General features: G+C 38.4%; 1 protein-coding gene across 1 annotated transcript in view; it reads right to left on the bottom strand.

Moving 5' to 3' along the window:
• Nucleotides 1–13,370, bottom strand: part of LOC126236186 (dihydrolipoyllysine-residue acetyltransferase component of pyruvate dehydrogenase complex, mitochondrial) — a 77,498-nt gene that overhangs the window by 38,783 nt on the left and 25,345 nt on the right. The window contains exon 5 of the mRNA XM_049945286.1: nt 8,182–8,355. Coding sequence (XP_049801243.1) covers nt 8,182–8,355 — 174 coding nt within the window. The remainder of the gene's footprint in view (nt 1–8,181; nt 8,356–13,370) is intronic.

Raw genomic sequence — 13,370 nt, 5'->3', positions numbered from 1 at the left:
GAACACACTGTATATTTCAAATTATGTTTTGATAGTAGTTAAAAGTTGTTTGTGCCTTCTTTTTTTGAAAAAAATTAATGATGCATTTTGTTTCATTGCTATTTTTGCTTTGTGTATTTGACTATTACTGTGATTTTGAGGATATTATTTTAGATTTTAGTATCTCCCCACCCAAAACCCAGTTTTCCATGGCTTTCCAATATTTATCATCAAAAATTTGTACAATTCAATGTTCAGATCTATATTTTAGTGTTGTCAGTCGCCATTTTGAAATCATGTTTGTGTAACATCTTGGGCTCAATATAAGATCATTGTTCAAAGCTGACAGGTGGTACCTAATTGAAAGTACACTTACCAGATTTGCTTCCTTAGGAAGAGTGATCACGATGTTAAAGTTTATGGTTAGTTAGCTTTTTAATGTCTTGGAATAGCCTCTGTAAACGGTTAACTATTTATATCTGCTTACATTTTATCATGAAAAGATTAATAATTCTAAAGGCAAAAAATTCTTGAAATTTCGCTTAGTTGAATTATCTTTGCCCTCACCAATGTAAATATCTAAAGTCTCATACCAGATTCAGCAAATGATTGTAGTGGGAATCTAAAAATATTTTATCTGTCCATTCAGAACTAGTGAACATTTTCTTCATTGTTATTTTATCAATGCTGGATCCTGTGAACTCCACAGCTATTAGTAAACATGTGTGAATAATGGATCAAGCCACAAACTCATTTAAAAAAGCTTTTATTTTAGAGCCGTAACTGGTTCAAGACATTCATGTCCATCTGTTAATGGCTTATGTTTCCAGTAACATTAATGTATTCAACAGCAGTATGTTGTTCAAATGGTGCAAATGGCTCTGAGCACTATGCGACTTAACTTCTGAGGTCATCAGTCGCCTAGAACTTAGAACTAATTAAACCTAACTAACCTAAGGACATCACACACATCCATGCCCGAGGCAGGATTCGAACCTGCGACCGTAACAGTCGCTCGGCTCCAGACTATAGTGCCTAGAACCGCACGGCCACTCCGGCCGGTAGCAGTATGTTGTTAGCTCCAGCACTGCACAATAATACTTTAATATCTAGTGCCAAATTATGATGTTTTAATGGTAAAAACAGACTGCTACACCTGCATTTATTTATATACTTGCAAACTGGCCCAGCTTCGTGTGGGTAGCATTAAAAATCTATGGCCACATGATTTGACTGGCATAGCATATTTTCTCCACGTGCCACAAATAGAACTATTCAGACAACAATGTTAAGTGAATATTTTCATTTTCATATAACTTATGCAATGTAAGCAGCGCATGGCAGGAAAGCCACCTGAGGCTGTATGGGTTCCATACAGATCTGGTGTTCTAAGTGGTGAGCACATTGTGATTTAAGTAGAGTTTATAACCAATGTAAATATTGTATGCAAATCGTGTGTGTGTGTGTGTGTGTGTGTGTGTGTGTGTGTGTGTGAGAGAGAGAGAGAGAGAGAGAGAGAGAGAGAGATATTCAATATGTATCAGAGGCTGGCTGAGATGCCACAAATAAAAACACATACGATGTACAATGTTTATATCATGTTGTGGCACATTTATTGTGACGCTTAGTATGCACTGTGATGCATTGCTGAGACTCATTGCCACAATTCTTTGTCATGGACTCTTTATGGCAGATTACTTCATTGTACCATGCAAAGAATGGTGCCCACATCTAGGTTTGATTCATGGAAAGCTGAAAGTTCAGTCATCTCCTGCACTGCTGAAAGAACATACTGCATGTAAACGGAGAAAAATTGCTGAAGTAGTTTTTTAGATAGGGTTTTACTTTAAGCATAAAAATAAAAAGCACATGTAATTAAGAGTGTGATTGCAAATGTGAGGGAAGCAGAAACTGGCTATCTGAAATTACTGTCTTACTTTAAAACGTGTTGCCAGTGAAGATTCATTTACCAGTCTTCTACATAATTTGGAAGGGTCCAAAAAAATATCTTTTGTCTGATGACACAGAGAATCACGTTTGTTATGTTGTTGTTGTGGTCTTCAGTCCAGAGACTGGTTTGATGCAGCTCTCCATGCTCCTCTATCCTGTGCAAGCTTTATCTCCCAGTACCTACTGCAACCTACATCCTTCTGAATCTGCTTAGTGTTATTAATCTCCTGGTCTGCCTCTACAATTTTTACCCTCCACACTGCCCTCAAATGCTAAATTGGTGATCCCTTGATGCCTCAGAATATGCCTTACCAACCGATCCCTTCTTCTAGTCAAGTTGTGCCACAAATTCCTCTTCTCACCAATTCTATTCAATACCTCCTCATTAGTTATGTGATCTAACCATCTAATCTTCAGCGTTCTTCTGTAGCACCACATTTCGAAACTTCTATTCTCTTCTTGTCTAAACTATTTATCATCCACGTTTCACTTCCATACATGGCTACACCCCATACAAATACTTTCAGAAACGACTTGATGACGCTAAATCTATACTCGATGTTAACAAATTTCTCTTCTTCAGAAACGCTTTCCTTGCCATTGCCAGTCTACATTTTATATCCTCTCAACTTCGACCATCATCAGTTATGTTTGTATCTATATGTAATTCAAGGAAATCAGAAAGTTGGACTTTCAAGTCGTATGCTGCACTGCGATAAAACACAATTTATACAAACAAATCAAAGCTCCAACCCATGTTTTGTTTCATTTTATGCATAATGAATTGAAAACCATATGTTTTGGATTCACATGTTATTTTTACTAAGCAGTTGCTTTGAATTGATTGCAAACACTTTGATGTCACTTAGGTGACTTGCATGTCCCTAAGCAGTTATTCAACTAGGGAAAGGAGAGCTACAGTGTAACATGGAATCTGAACCATGTTTTGTTTCTGGTGAATCTCTATATGGTTCAGAGGTGAATGCGAGGTTAAAAGGCAGAGTGAAAAAGTGGTCCAGGTGGCATGTGACCCTACAACTTTTTGGTTTCTAGCCAGATGTTTTACTGCCACGCCACCATACCAGACACAAACTGTGTCATGCTTTCTGCTCTCTCAAGTAAGTATTCCTCACTCAAATTATAGTGGCTGCTCACTAGGTGGCAATGGCATTGCTGTCACAACTAAACTGTAATTCATCACAATTCAGGCAATTTGTGCAAAATATTTATAAAATGTACAAGAAACCACCTTCATGAATCAATGTGTCTATTGGTCAAAACTGCGGCAGTTCCCGAGATTAGTCTGCACATACAGATATACAGATGGACGCGAGGAAGGATGGAGGGGTGGGGTGGGGTGGGGTGGGGGTGAGAGAGAGAGAGAGAGAGAGAGAGAGAGAGAGAGAGAGAGAGAGGGAGAGTTTTATATATATATATACCGGGTGGTCGAAAAGTCAGTACAAATCTGAAAACTGAATGATCACGGAATAATGTAGATAGAGAGGTACAAATTGACACACATGCTTGGAATGACAGGGGTTTTATTAGAACCAAAAAAATACAAAAGTTCGAAAAGTGTCCAACAATGGTGCTTCATCTGATCAGAATAGCAATAATTAGCATAACAAAGTAAGACAAAGCAAAGATGATGTTCTTTACAGGAAATGCTCAATATTTCCACAATCATTCCTCAACAATAGCTGCAGTCGAGGAATAATGTTGTGAACAGCACTGTAAAGCATGTCCGGAGTTATGCTGAGGCATTGGCATAGGAAGTTGTCTTTCAGCATCCCTAGAGACGTCGGTTGATCACAATACACTTGCGACTTCAGATAACCCCAAAGCCAATAATTGCACGGACTGCGGTCTGGAGACCTGGGAGACCAAGCATGACGGAAGTGGCGGCTGAGCACACGATCATCACCAAACGACGCGCACAAGAGATCTTTCACGTGTCTAGCAATATGGGGTGGAGCGCCATCCTGCATAAACATCATACGTTTCAGCAGGTGTTTATCATCCAGGCTGGTGATGATGTGATTCTGTAACGGTAGCAGTTACAAAACCAGAATCATGCATTTTCTCGAAGAAAAAAGGCCCGATAACGGTAAATGTGGTAAATCCAACCCATACTGTGACTTTCTCATCGTGCAATGGAGTTTCTACAACAGTTTTAGGATTTTCGGTAGCCCAAATTCTGCAGTTGTGGGCGTTGACAGACCCTCGGAGCGTGAAATGAGCTTCGTCGGTCCACAACACGTTACTCAACCAATTGTCATCTTCCACCATCTTTTGATACACCAACACTGCAAATGCCCTCCATTGCACTAAATCGCCAGGTAACAGTTCATGATGCCGATGGATTCTGTATGGATAGCGTCAGAGGGTACGCCTAAGTGCCAACCAAACAGTAGTGTATGGAATGCCGGTGCGACATGCGACTGCATGAGCGCTGACTTCCCCGTGCATAGACGAACCCGCTACAGTCTCCATTTCTTCCTGAATGGTCTCAGCAGCTTTACGCCTTGTGCTCGGTCGGCCACTACGGGGTCTATCGTCTAAACAACCCGTGGCTTCGAACTTCGAAATCATTCTCGTCACAGCTGCATTTGTCAACGGACCTTTACCCATTCGAATCCCCTTCTTATGGTGATAGGATCGTAACGCTGAACTAGCACATTCCCCATTCTGATAATACAGCTTCACTAAAAGCACCTTTCCAGGTAACGTCAACATGCTGCGACTGCTGGTGCATCTGATTCTCTCTCTCATTACAGCTCCTTTTATACAAGATTGTCATGCGCAGTCGCTGACGTTTTGCTGTCCAGCGCCATCTGTCGAACATTTTGTGAACTTACTTTTTTTTTTTGTTCTAATAAAACCCCATGTCATTCCAAGCATGAGTGTCAATTTTTACCTCTGTATCTACACTATTCCATGGTTTACTAAGTTTTCAAATTTATACTGACTTTTTGATCACCCGGTATATATATGTTCCAGTGGAAGGCACTTCGTCTTGCTGTGGTCCCGATACCCTTCCACGACAATTTACATAATGTTGCAACGAAAGCAGCACACACAATTTAGTAAACTGCTGTTGCAAGTAAAACACACTTCAAAATCCTCATCATCTCAGGCTGGGCTTCACAGAAGTGCTTTACAATTAATGTTTTTATTCACAAAGCAAAGAGCATCCACTAAGCAAAACTATCATTGATTTCTTATTAAGCAAAGATATAATCTAAGTAAAGAAAATATGGTGAAAGTGCAAAGCGTAAAAAAAAAAAAATAAAATAAGAGGGAGAGAGAGAGAGAGAAAGCAGCTTTTACTCTAAGAATGAACTTATTTAGTTTACATGACTTTTTTTTAACACCTGGCAGCAGACAATGATCAAGATTGTATACTATAATATAAATGTGTAGATGACAGGGGGGGGGGGGGGGGAAGAAAGAAGGATCTACTAATCTAGCGGCAGCAGGAGAACACACACAAAAGTTATGGAAATATGCAAGCTTTTGGAGCCAGTGCCGCCTCCTTATGGCAGAACCGTTGGAGGGAAAGGAGAGGGATGAAGGCAAAGGACCCGCAAGGTTTCGAAAATGGGGAAAGTTATGGATAAGTTGCCAAGAATCTATCACCAGATGGTAAGTCTCCCTGACCCGGGGTTGTGGGCAACTTTTCCATTACTTTCCCTATGTGATAAACCTCGTTAGCCCTATTCCTTCATCCCTCTTCCTTTTTCTTGACCCTTCTGCTAGAAGAAGCCACAGGCTCTGAAAGCTTGACATTACCATAACTTATGTGTGTTTGCTCCTGCACCCACTTGGGGAGTAGATTTTTTATCTATCCAATTACATTTGCAAAAACTGATTATCTTCATTGATACAGTAGATTGAATACTATGCGGATTTAATTAATTTCATACTGACATCACAAACTGGTTATTTCAAATATAAATATATGAAAGTTATAAATAGAACAAGTTTTATGAGATGTTAAAAATTGAAAACATTTGTTATTGGGATATTCTGAGTGACTATTCGATGTACTGATTTAGGTCTCTACTTTTCTTTTATAGTAGTTATGAGCCTATGTGGTATAGGTGTTTTTCTATTGTGGTGAGGATATTCTTGTTTGCATTTCTTACTGTTGGGGTCCATATTATGCCTAATTTGTGTGAACAGCTCAAGGAAATTATGTACATTTACTACCTGGTTCCAGTTGCTCATCTGAAACTTACTACTTCTAGGAGATCCATTTTCTTGCCTTTGTTGGTGGTATGTAGTACCTGTAAGTATCTTCATTCTTGGAAACAGTGTCCCTGTTTGTGTCCTTGGGAAAAGATTTGCAACCTGATATGAGATTGTGCCTAGGAAAGGAATGCATGCAAATATTTTCTTTGCTGCTGGAGATTGTTTATTTACAAAAGCTGATTTTTATACCTGTAATTTTACTATGAAGATGGTCATTTACTTGTGACATATCCGTTATCATTAGCTATGGTTTTGATAATATTAATTTCAGTTCTCTTTGACAGATGCACTAAGGGAAGGGTTTTTGTACAGTTTAAAATGGATCTGAAATAAGCCATTTTGTGCTCTGTAGGATGGCATGAAGAATTATTTATGACTACACCTGTGGTGGTGGGATTTCTATGAATTTCAAAAGCATTTTCTGATTCAACTTTTTTATTCTAAGGTCAAAGAAACTGATACGCAACTGTCTGATGTTCAACAGGGAATATGATATTGGGGTGCATATTACTCATGGGATTTGCAAATGCTTCAATTTCATCTACTGTATTGTTGAACAGCATTATTAGGTCATCTAACATATTTTTTTGTAATAAATCAGTTTATATTTTAAATGGGTAATGGCACTGAAAAATTTGTTTTCCAAACGGTTAACATAAATGTCAGCTGAAGATGGGCATATATGCCTGAAACTAGTTATGCCTCTAAAACAAAAGCATTTGTGGCTGGCTGCATTATTATCCAACATTTTCTTCATTATTTAGCCCCATAACATTAAATGCCGAGTTGTTTAGTTTTTTTTTTTTTATTCTGACAGAAACTTAAAATCCCCTGTGTACTTGGGCAGCTTAAGGAAAGACCTTGCTTATATCCATTTCAGCACTGATAGTCACTTGTTCGGCCACTAGAGAGTATCTGGCACTACATTTTTAGGCTGGCTGTCATGTTTTGTTGAGGTGGTTGCTACTAGGTATCATCTTTACTATGTGCAGCTTTGGAGATTTGACCACTAAAAGCGTGTTTTCAGACTTTCTCCTGTATTGTTGTTTACGCAATGTTTTCAAAAAGGGATTAATAAAGTGATCCTGTGTTTTGACACTGAATTTCGCAGCTCAGAAAGTGAACAAGAATGTGATGTTACAGTGCTCGCCAGTGGTACGAGATAAATACATCTACTGCGCTCCAGTCAGCTCCTCTAATATTTATGTTCACAGGAAACAATTGTGAAATGCATGCATGGTTAGATTTCATGTCTACACAGAAACTAGCAAATGACTTCAAGTTTCAAGATGTTTCAGATAATGTGTAATTTTTGAAATTTTGTAACTCATTATACTGAGCTTTAAAATCGCTCTATGCACTATGGGATACTGAGCTTTAAAAGCCGCCTTTATATGTCTTTATGAATGTCATTCATTACAGGATGTTTTTCACTAATGAAAAAAATGATTTGTTAGAAATAATTGGAAAAAATCATTGCAGGGTTAATGTTTTTACAGAAGGATACTTGTAAAGATTACACTGGTTCCCAGCCCAGTTGTGAATACTGGTAATGTTATTTAGTGGATAATACAAAATTATCCAAAAGATATCGCACGAAAGCTGTGAACTGTCAACAAAAGTGTTTTGATAATGTCCTCAATAATATCCACTAGATGCTTCAGAAAATCATAATACCTTCTGCAATAGTTACAACATTGTGCTGAGAGAGTGAAAGCATATTAAGCATTTTTCCACAACAGAGCAGGCACTGTGATTATTTCAATGGGGACCATATTGGCACAAAACTAGAGAAAGCATTTGACAATGTAAAATGGTACAAGATGTTCAAAATTCTGAGTAAAATAGAAATAAGCTCTTACGAAAGATTGGTAATACACACACACACACACACACACACACACACACACACACACACACAGAGAGAGAGAGAGAGAGAGAGAGAGAGAGAGAGAGAGAGAGAGAGAGGCAGGCAGGCAGGCAGGCAGGCAGACTCACCTGTTTAGACAACAGTAATCTCTTTGCTATGACAGATCTCATATTGGAGACTGCGATATCTGTGTAAGCTGCACCAGGTGCACCAGATGGAACATGAGCTGCTGCTGCAGCACCTGCCGGCATAGCAGCAATATCCTGTGCCTTAATGGAGCCATACAAACCACTCCCTTGACCCTGTAACACATTATAATGCAGAAATCGTCAACAAGTATTTCCCAGAATGCCAATATACAATGCAACAGCGTGACTACAGTGAAATTCAGGTGCCTAATGATATACTACAATAGCATAGAATCCACTGCATCTCTTAAAAATAAGTCGAAAATATTCACCTGTGCCATTACGCTGAGTATAAGTAGTAGTTAACTACAACCATAGTACAACTATATATTCATGGAATGATGCCATATCTGTTTACGTAGAATGCGCAACTAACACTGAAGCAGTGAATCTGATGTTATTTGTGTATCATCAGTCACAGCTCTCAATAACCTGAGGGTTGTGGACAAAATATTTTACTAAGAATTGATGTTAGCGGCTTCAAATTGACAGGCTCACTCTTTCAATGGCTGCCAACATTTCATATTACTTTTTTTTACACTGTCTTGATGGTGAGACAGCAGCAGTGTTCTGCTGTAGTTAAAAGTATGAATATAGTGTTGTGGCAATGAAATCAGAAACATGATTTTCCTTGGTCTAACATTAACTTTTAATTCATATGAATTCTTATTGTGGGGCATCACCACACCACAAAACTTAAATCTCAGCAAGAAACTGCAAATGTATCAAAGAAGACTACACAGTAACATGATATTTGGATACGCGTTTTGCCAAAATTAGTAATTTCCTAATCTTTTTCAGGCCTTCATATTATTAGTCCCAGATACAAAATTTTGCAGTTACCAACTAAAACTAAATGTTTTAGATTAATCACTAAAAATTTTAATGGTACCACAAATACTTTTTAATGCAAGATGAAGCTTTGTAGCCCAATACAGTGCCAAGTTGGAGTTTTGTATACGGCAGATATCCAACTCAAGAGACAGTACACAATTCCATAGAAACCTTTTGCTCAATATGGAGTGGTGAAAGAGCTCTGCATCATATAGACTCAAGCTGATTGGCCAGATCTGTTAACTTTCAGTGAGGTTATAAATCCAGACACTTAGACACACACTGTTTTGAGGTGGAATTCTGTACAGTTCACAATTGAATGATGTGGTAATGTAGGACTTTGAATAATTTCTGTGAATTATCAAATGAGCTTCAAGTATGTTTTGTCTCTTCTATAAGTGTTTGTGGCCCAGGACAAACTATTCAAGAGATGAAGGTATGCCTAGACTGAATTTTTGCAAATGATGTGGTGTTACATCTATTTCTGTGTGTAACTGATGACTGTTGAAATGGAAGCAACTTGGAAGAAGATAAGGGTGTTTTCTCTTCAAAGGATGTTTCTTCTGCTCTTACAAAAGCACTTAGGTGCACAATAAGCTGACCATTTCATTTCAAATACTGAAACTAAGAACTGGCTAAACTTAGGAATGGCTACAAGATCTCATTTGAAAACCTTTGTGAATGTAAAAATGAGATGTGGTAATGTCTATCCTATGGTCTGAATGAATTCTGAAATACGTACAGCATAAATGACAGCAATCAACAATCATATGCACAGTTATTAATTTAGGATGGCAAAAATGGTCAGGAACTAAGGAACTTTGACAAAGAGTTAAAGTTTACAGAAGGCTATGTGTACATTGTTGGGAAAGAAGTAAAGGTATGTAGAATTTTCAGTTCATAATGAAACGTACAGGCAGAAGGAGAATAGTCATCACTTTTTATAATAGGGAAATAAACAGATCCACTATAAAACTGACAGAGGGGTTACTAAAAACAAACACCTTAACAAGGGTATCACTACTGGTCATATATCAAGTGATGTGAAATGTGCTTAAGGGTAAGAAAGATGGAAAATATGAATTTATGAAATATCAGTACAAGCGACAACAAAAAGAAATATTGAAAGAACAATTCAAAGTCAAAGAAAAGCAGTAAAGGGACCATCAAGTTTAACATCCTCAACTGACGGATGGGTCACTATTGACAATATCACAGACCCTTATTTCATTGGAGACTGCAGAGAGTTTTAGAATTTTACAGACAGCATTGGCACTATTATGATCAGAAATTTTACGCAACCATGTCTCTTTCTATTGCTGCATACATACCATCACTAGAAACATTTTCACCACCACAATTCGCACAGCCTACTTCTGAGTAGAGCCCATGAACAATTATAAATGTTGGCTACAGAGGCAGGTTCCATAATACGATTTTCTGTGGTGACTATTTGATCTTGGCTTTAAATCAAAGCTTAAGTTTTACCACTGCACATTTAAATATTTGCTACGAATATAGGAATACTTGTAAAAAATTAATAAAAGACTAACAGTTAACCTCCACTAAAAAGAAAATTCTCTGGCCTTTACTTTCACACTTATAATGAATAGCTTCATAGTTTTGCACCTTTATGTAGTTATTTGATTTACACACTAAAAGAATTATTATCTGATTAATATTCATTAAAAAGCCACATAAGTCTGCAATAAATAAATACAAGATTACCATCAGTTAATCACACAATGAAGTTTACTTTCCCTGGTACTACAATCAAATTTTTATTGCAGAATGTCCAACAGAGAGATTGTATTCATTTTCATTGATGCAGCAGTTTCTTAAGTAAGAAAACTGAGAAGTTAATGACAGTCAGTATCCCAACCAATGTTTTCTTTTCAAGTGTCAACATGAAAAAAGACAAGATTTAACATACATCACTGGTTGGGTAAAGATGTGAATGGGAACCAGCCTTTTTTTCGAAAGGAATCCTCCAGGCATTTTTTTAAATATAGATAAACAATGGAAAATCAGTATCTGGATGGGGGTTTGCACAGCACTACTCTTGAATCCAAGTCCAGTGCCTTACTGACTGTGCCACCTTGCTCTATCTCTAACAAGAGGTGAAGGAAAGAAGTATTTAAGAAAGTCAAAAGCACCCAGGCCCTACTCCAAACTGTATGATAGAATCTGCACTTTTCTGTTTCCTTCCATGCCCCTTGCCCCACCTGTCACTTTCTTTTGTAGCTATTAATGTTGTTAAGAAGATGAAAACTCATTCATTTGCTGCACTGCAGAGGATCATTAATGTTAAAAAGTTTTCATTTATTTTTATACAATCTGCATGGCAATCTGGTCAGACTGTCATTGAAATATGATAAAGGAAATGTACAAGTTAACTTGAGAAATTTATTTATTTAAGAAGTAGTTGGCGAATGGCGTTTTATTACAAATTTGGAACTTGGGATTTCTTTTTCCCTTTTCTTTTTTACTTTCATCCCTGTCAAAGCTTTGTGAAAAAGGCCAAGTTGAACTTTGGTATGGATTCGACTGAAGTATGTATTCTTCAATATTATGAAAAGGAAAGTTGCTACTCACACACATGACTGCAATCTCAGGCAACTGAAACCACACTGCAAGAAGCAGCACCAGTGCATAATGGGAGTGGCGACTGGGTGGGGGTAAGGAGGCTAGGGTGGGGAGGGGGAGGGATAGTACTGTGGGAGTGGCGGACAGTGAAGTGCTGCAGGTTAGACGGAGGATGGTGGAAGGCAGGGGGGTGGGGGAGGTAGCGGAAAAGGACTGGGTGTGGTGGTGGGATGACGGCTGTGTAGTGCTGGAATGGGAACAGGGAAGGGACTGGATGGGTGAGGAAAGTGACTAACGAAGGTTGAGGCCAGGATGGTTACAGGAACATAGGGTGTATTGCACGGAAAGTTCCCAGGTGCGCAGTTCAGAAAAGCTTGTGTTGGTGGGAAGATTCCATATGGAATAGGCTGTGAAGCAGTGACTGAAATATTTGGCAGAATGTTCAGCAACAGGGTGGTCCACTTGTTTCTTGGCCATTCATGCAGACAGACAGCTTGTTGGTTGTCATGCCTACATACAAAGCAGCACAGTGGTTGCAGCTTAGCTTTTAGACAACCTGACTGGTTTCACAGGTTTTTGTTGTGCCTATCTGTGACTCAGCATCTCCGCTATATGGTGACTAGCAACTTTCCTTCTCATAATATTGTCACATTCCATTCTGGATTTTCCATTGATTCATCTTTACATTCTTCCCTATAGCTACCAACTCAAGCATGTTTTATGAGGGATAAACATCAAAATTTAACAATCACCTCAACAAAATAAAGCCATGTAATTAAATTTTTTAGTTTGTTTGCAGATACATGTCTACAGTCCTGGAACACACAAACTGCTACATCACTGTACCAAAGCAAGCCACTGCAGGAGCCTAAATAAAATGATGCAGCCCACTAATGAATTTGAGATCTGTTTGCTTTTCTACTCTAGTTTCACATTACAGTACCGCAGTGGAGGAATTCGTACACTACCCCTCATAAATCTGAGCATGGAATGGTGTTTGTGTGGTGCAGTGAGACCTCTGGCAATAGCCAATATTCCAGCAAATTTTGTGCCAGCCTGAGAGAGAAGGAAAAAAATTGCGCCCGAGTATACATATAGCACTGAAATATTCTGGCAATAGTGACCAATGCTTCTGATAGAACAGGATGCTAATTGTCAATACTGCAAATTTTAATTGTACCATAGGTGACCGCATAAAGCCAATAAACTATAATGATGGTAATGGAAAATTTTACACCATGAAGCACCAGTTCAATATTTACCAAACTTTGTGAATATGTTTATCATGTAACAGGTATTGAGTGATTAAACTTTAATTCCATTAAAAATTGATGTCCTTCACTGTGAGGGGCAAGACAGGAGATGTGAAATGTGCTCCGGGCCCCAAATGTGAACTTTTTTTTAATTATTTTAATTTTAAAAAGAGGCTGTCTTTTTTGCAGGTCTGTCTCGTTTCTGCTGAAGAGACAACAGCCTAACGCCATGCTGCAATAGTCCGAATCATTGACTGCAAAACCATCCTGACAAATCACACCAGAGGATCATCTTACAAGACTGAGGGCTCTCTGACCTTCAGATGCAAAATTGCTCTCTTCTGTTCTGGGTCATTGCCAGAGCAGATGTTAAATGGCTTAGTTCTCTTTACCTTTGCACTTTCCTTCTCCTCCAAGATGGGCCTGAGGCTACTCAAGTTATCATCTCCTGTCCCT

The sequence above is a fragment of the Schistocerca nitens genome, chromosome 2 (assembly GCF_023898315.1).
Source record: "Schistocerca nitens isolate TAMUIC-IGC-003100 chromosome 2, iqSchNite1.1, whole genome shotgun sequence".
NCBI classification, from domain to species: domain Eukaryota; kingdom Metazoa; phylum Arthropoda; class Insecta; order Orthoptera; family Acrididae; genus Schistocerca; species Schistocerca nitens.
The sequence above is the reverse complement of the archived record's forward strand: the minus strand, read 5'-3'. Positions and strand labels throughout refer to the sequence as shown.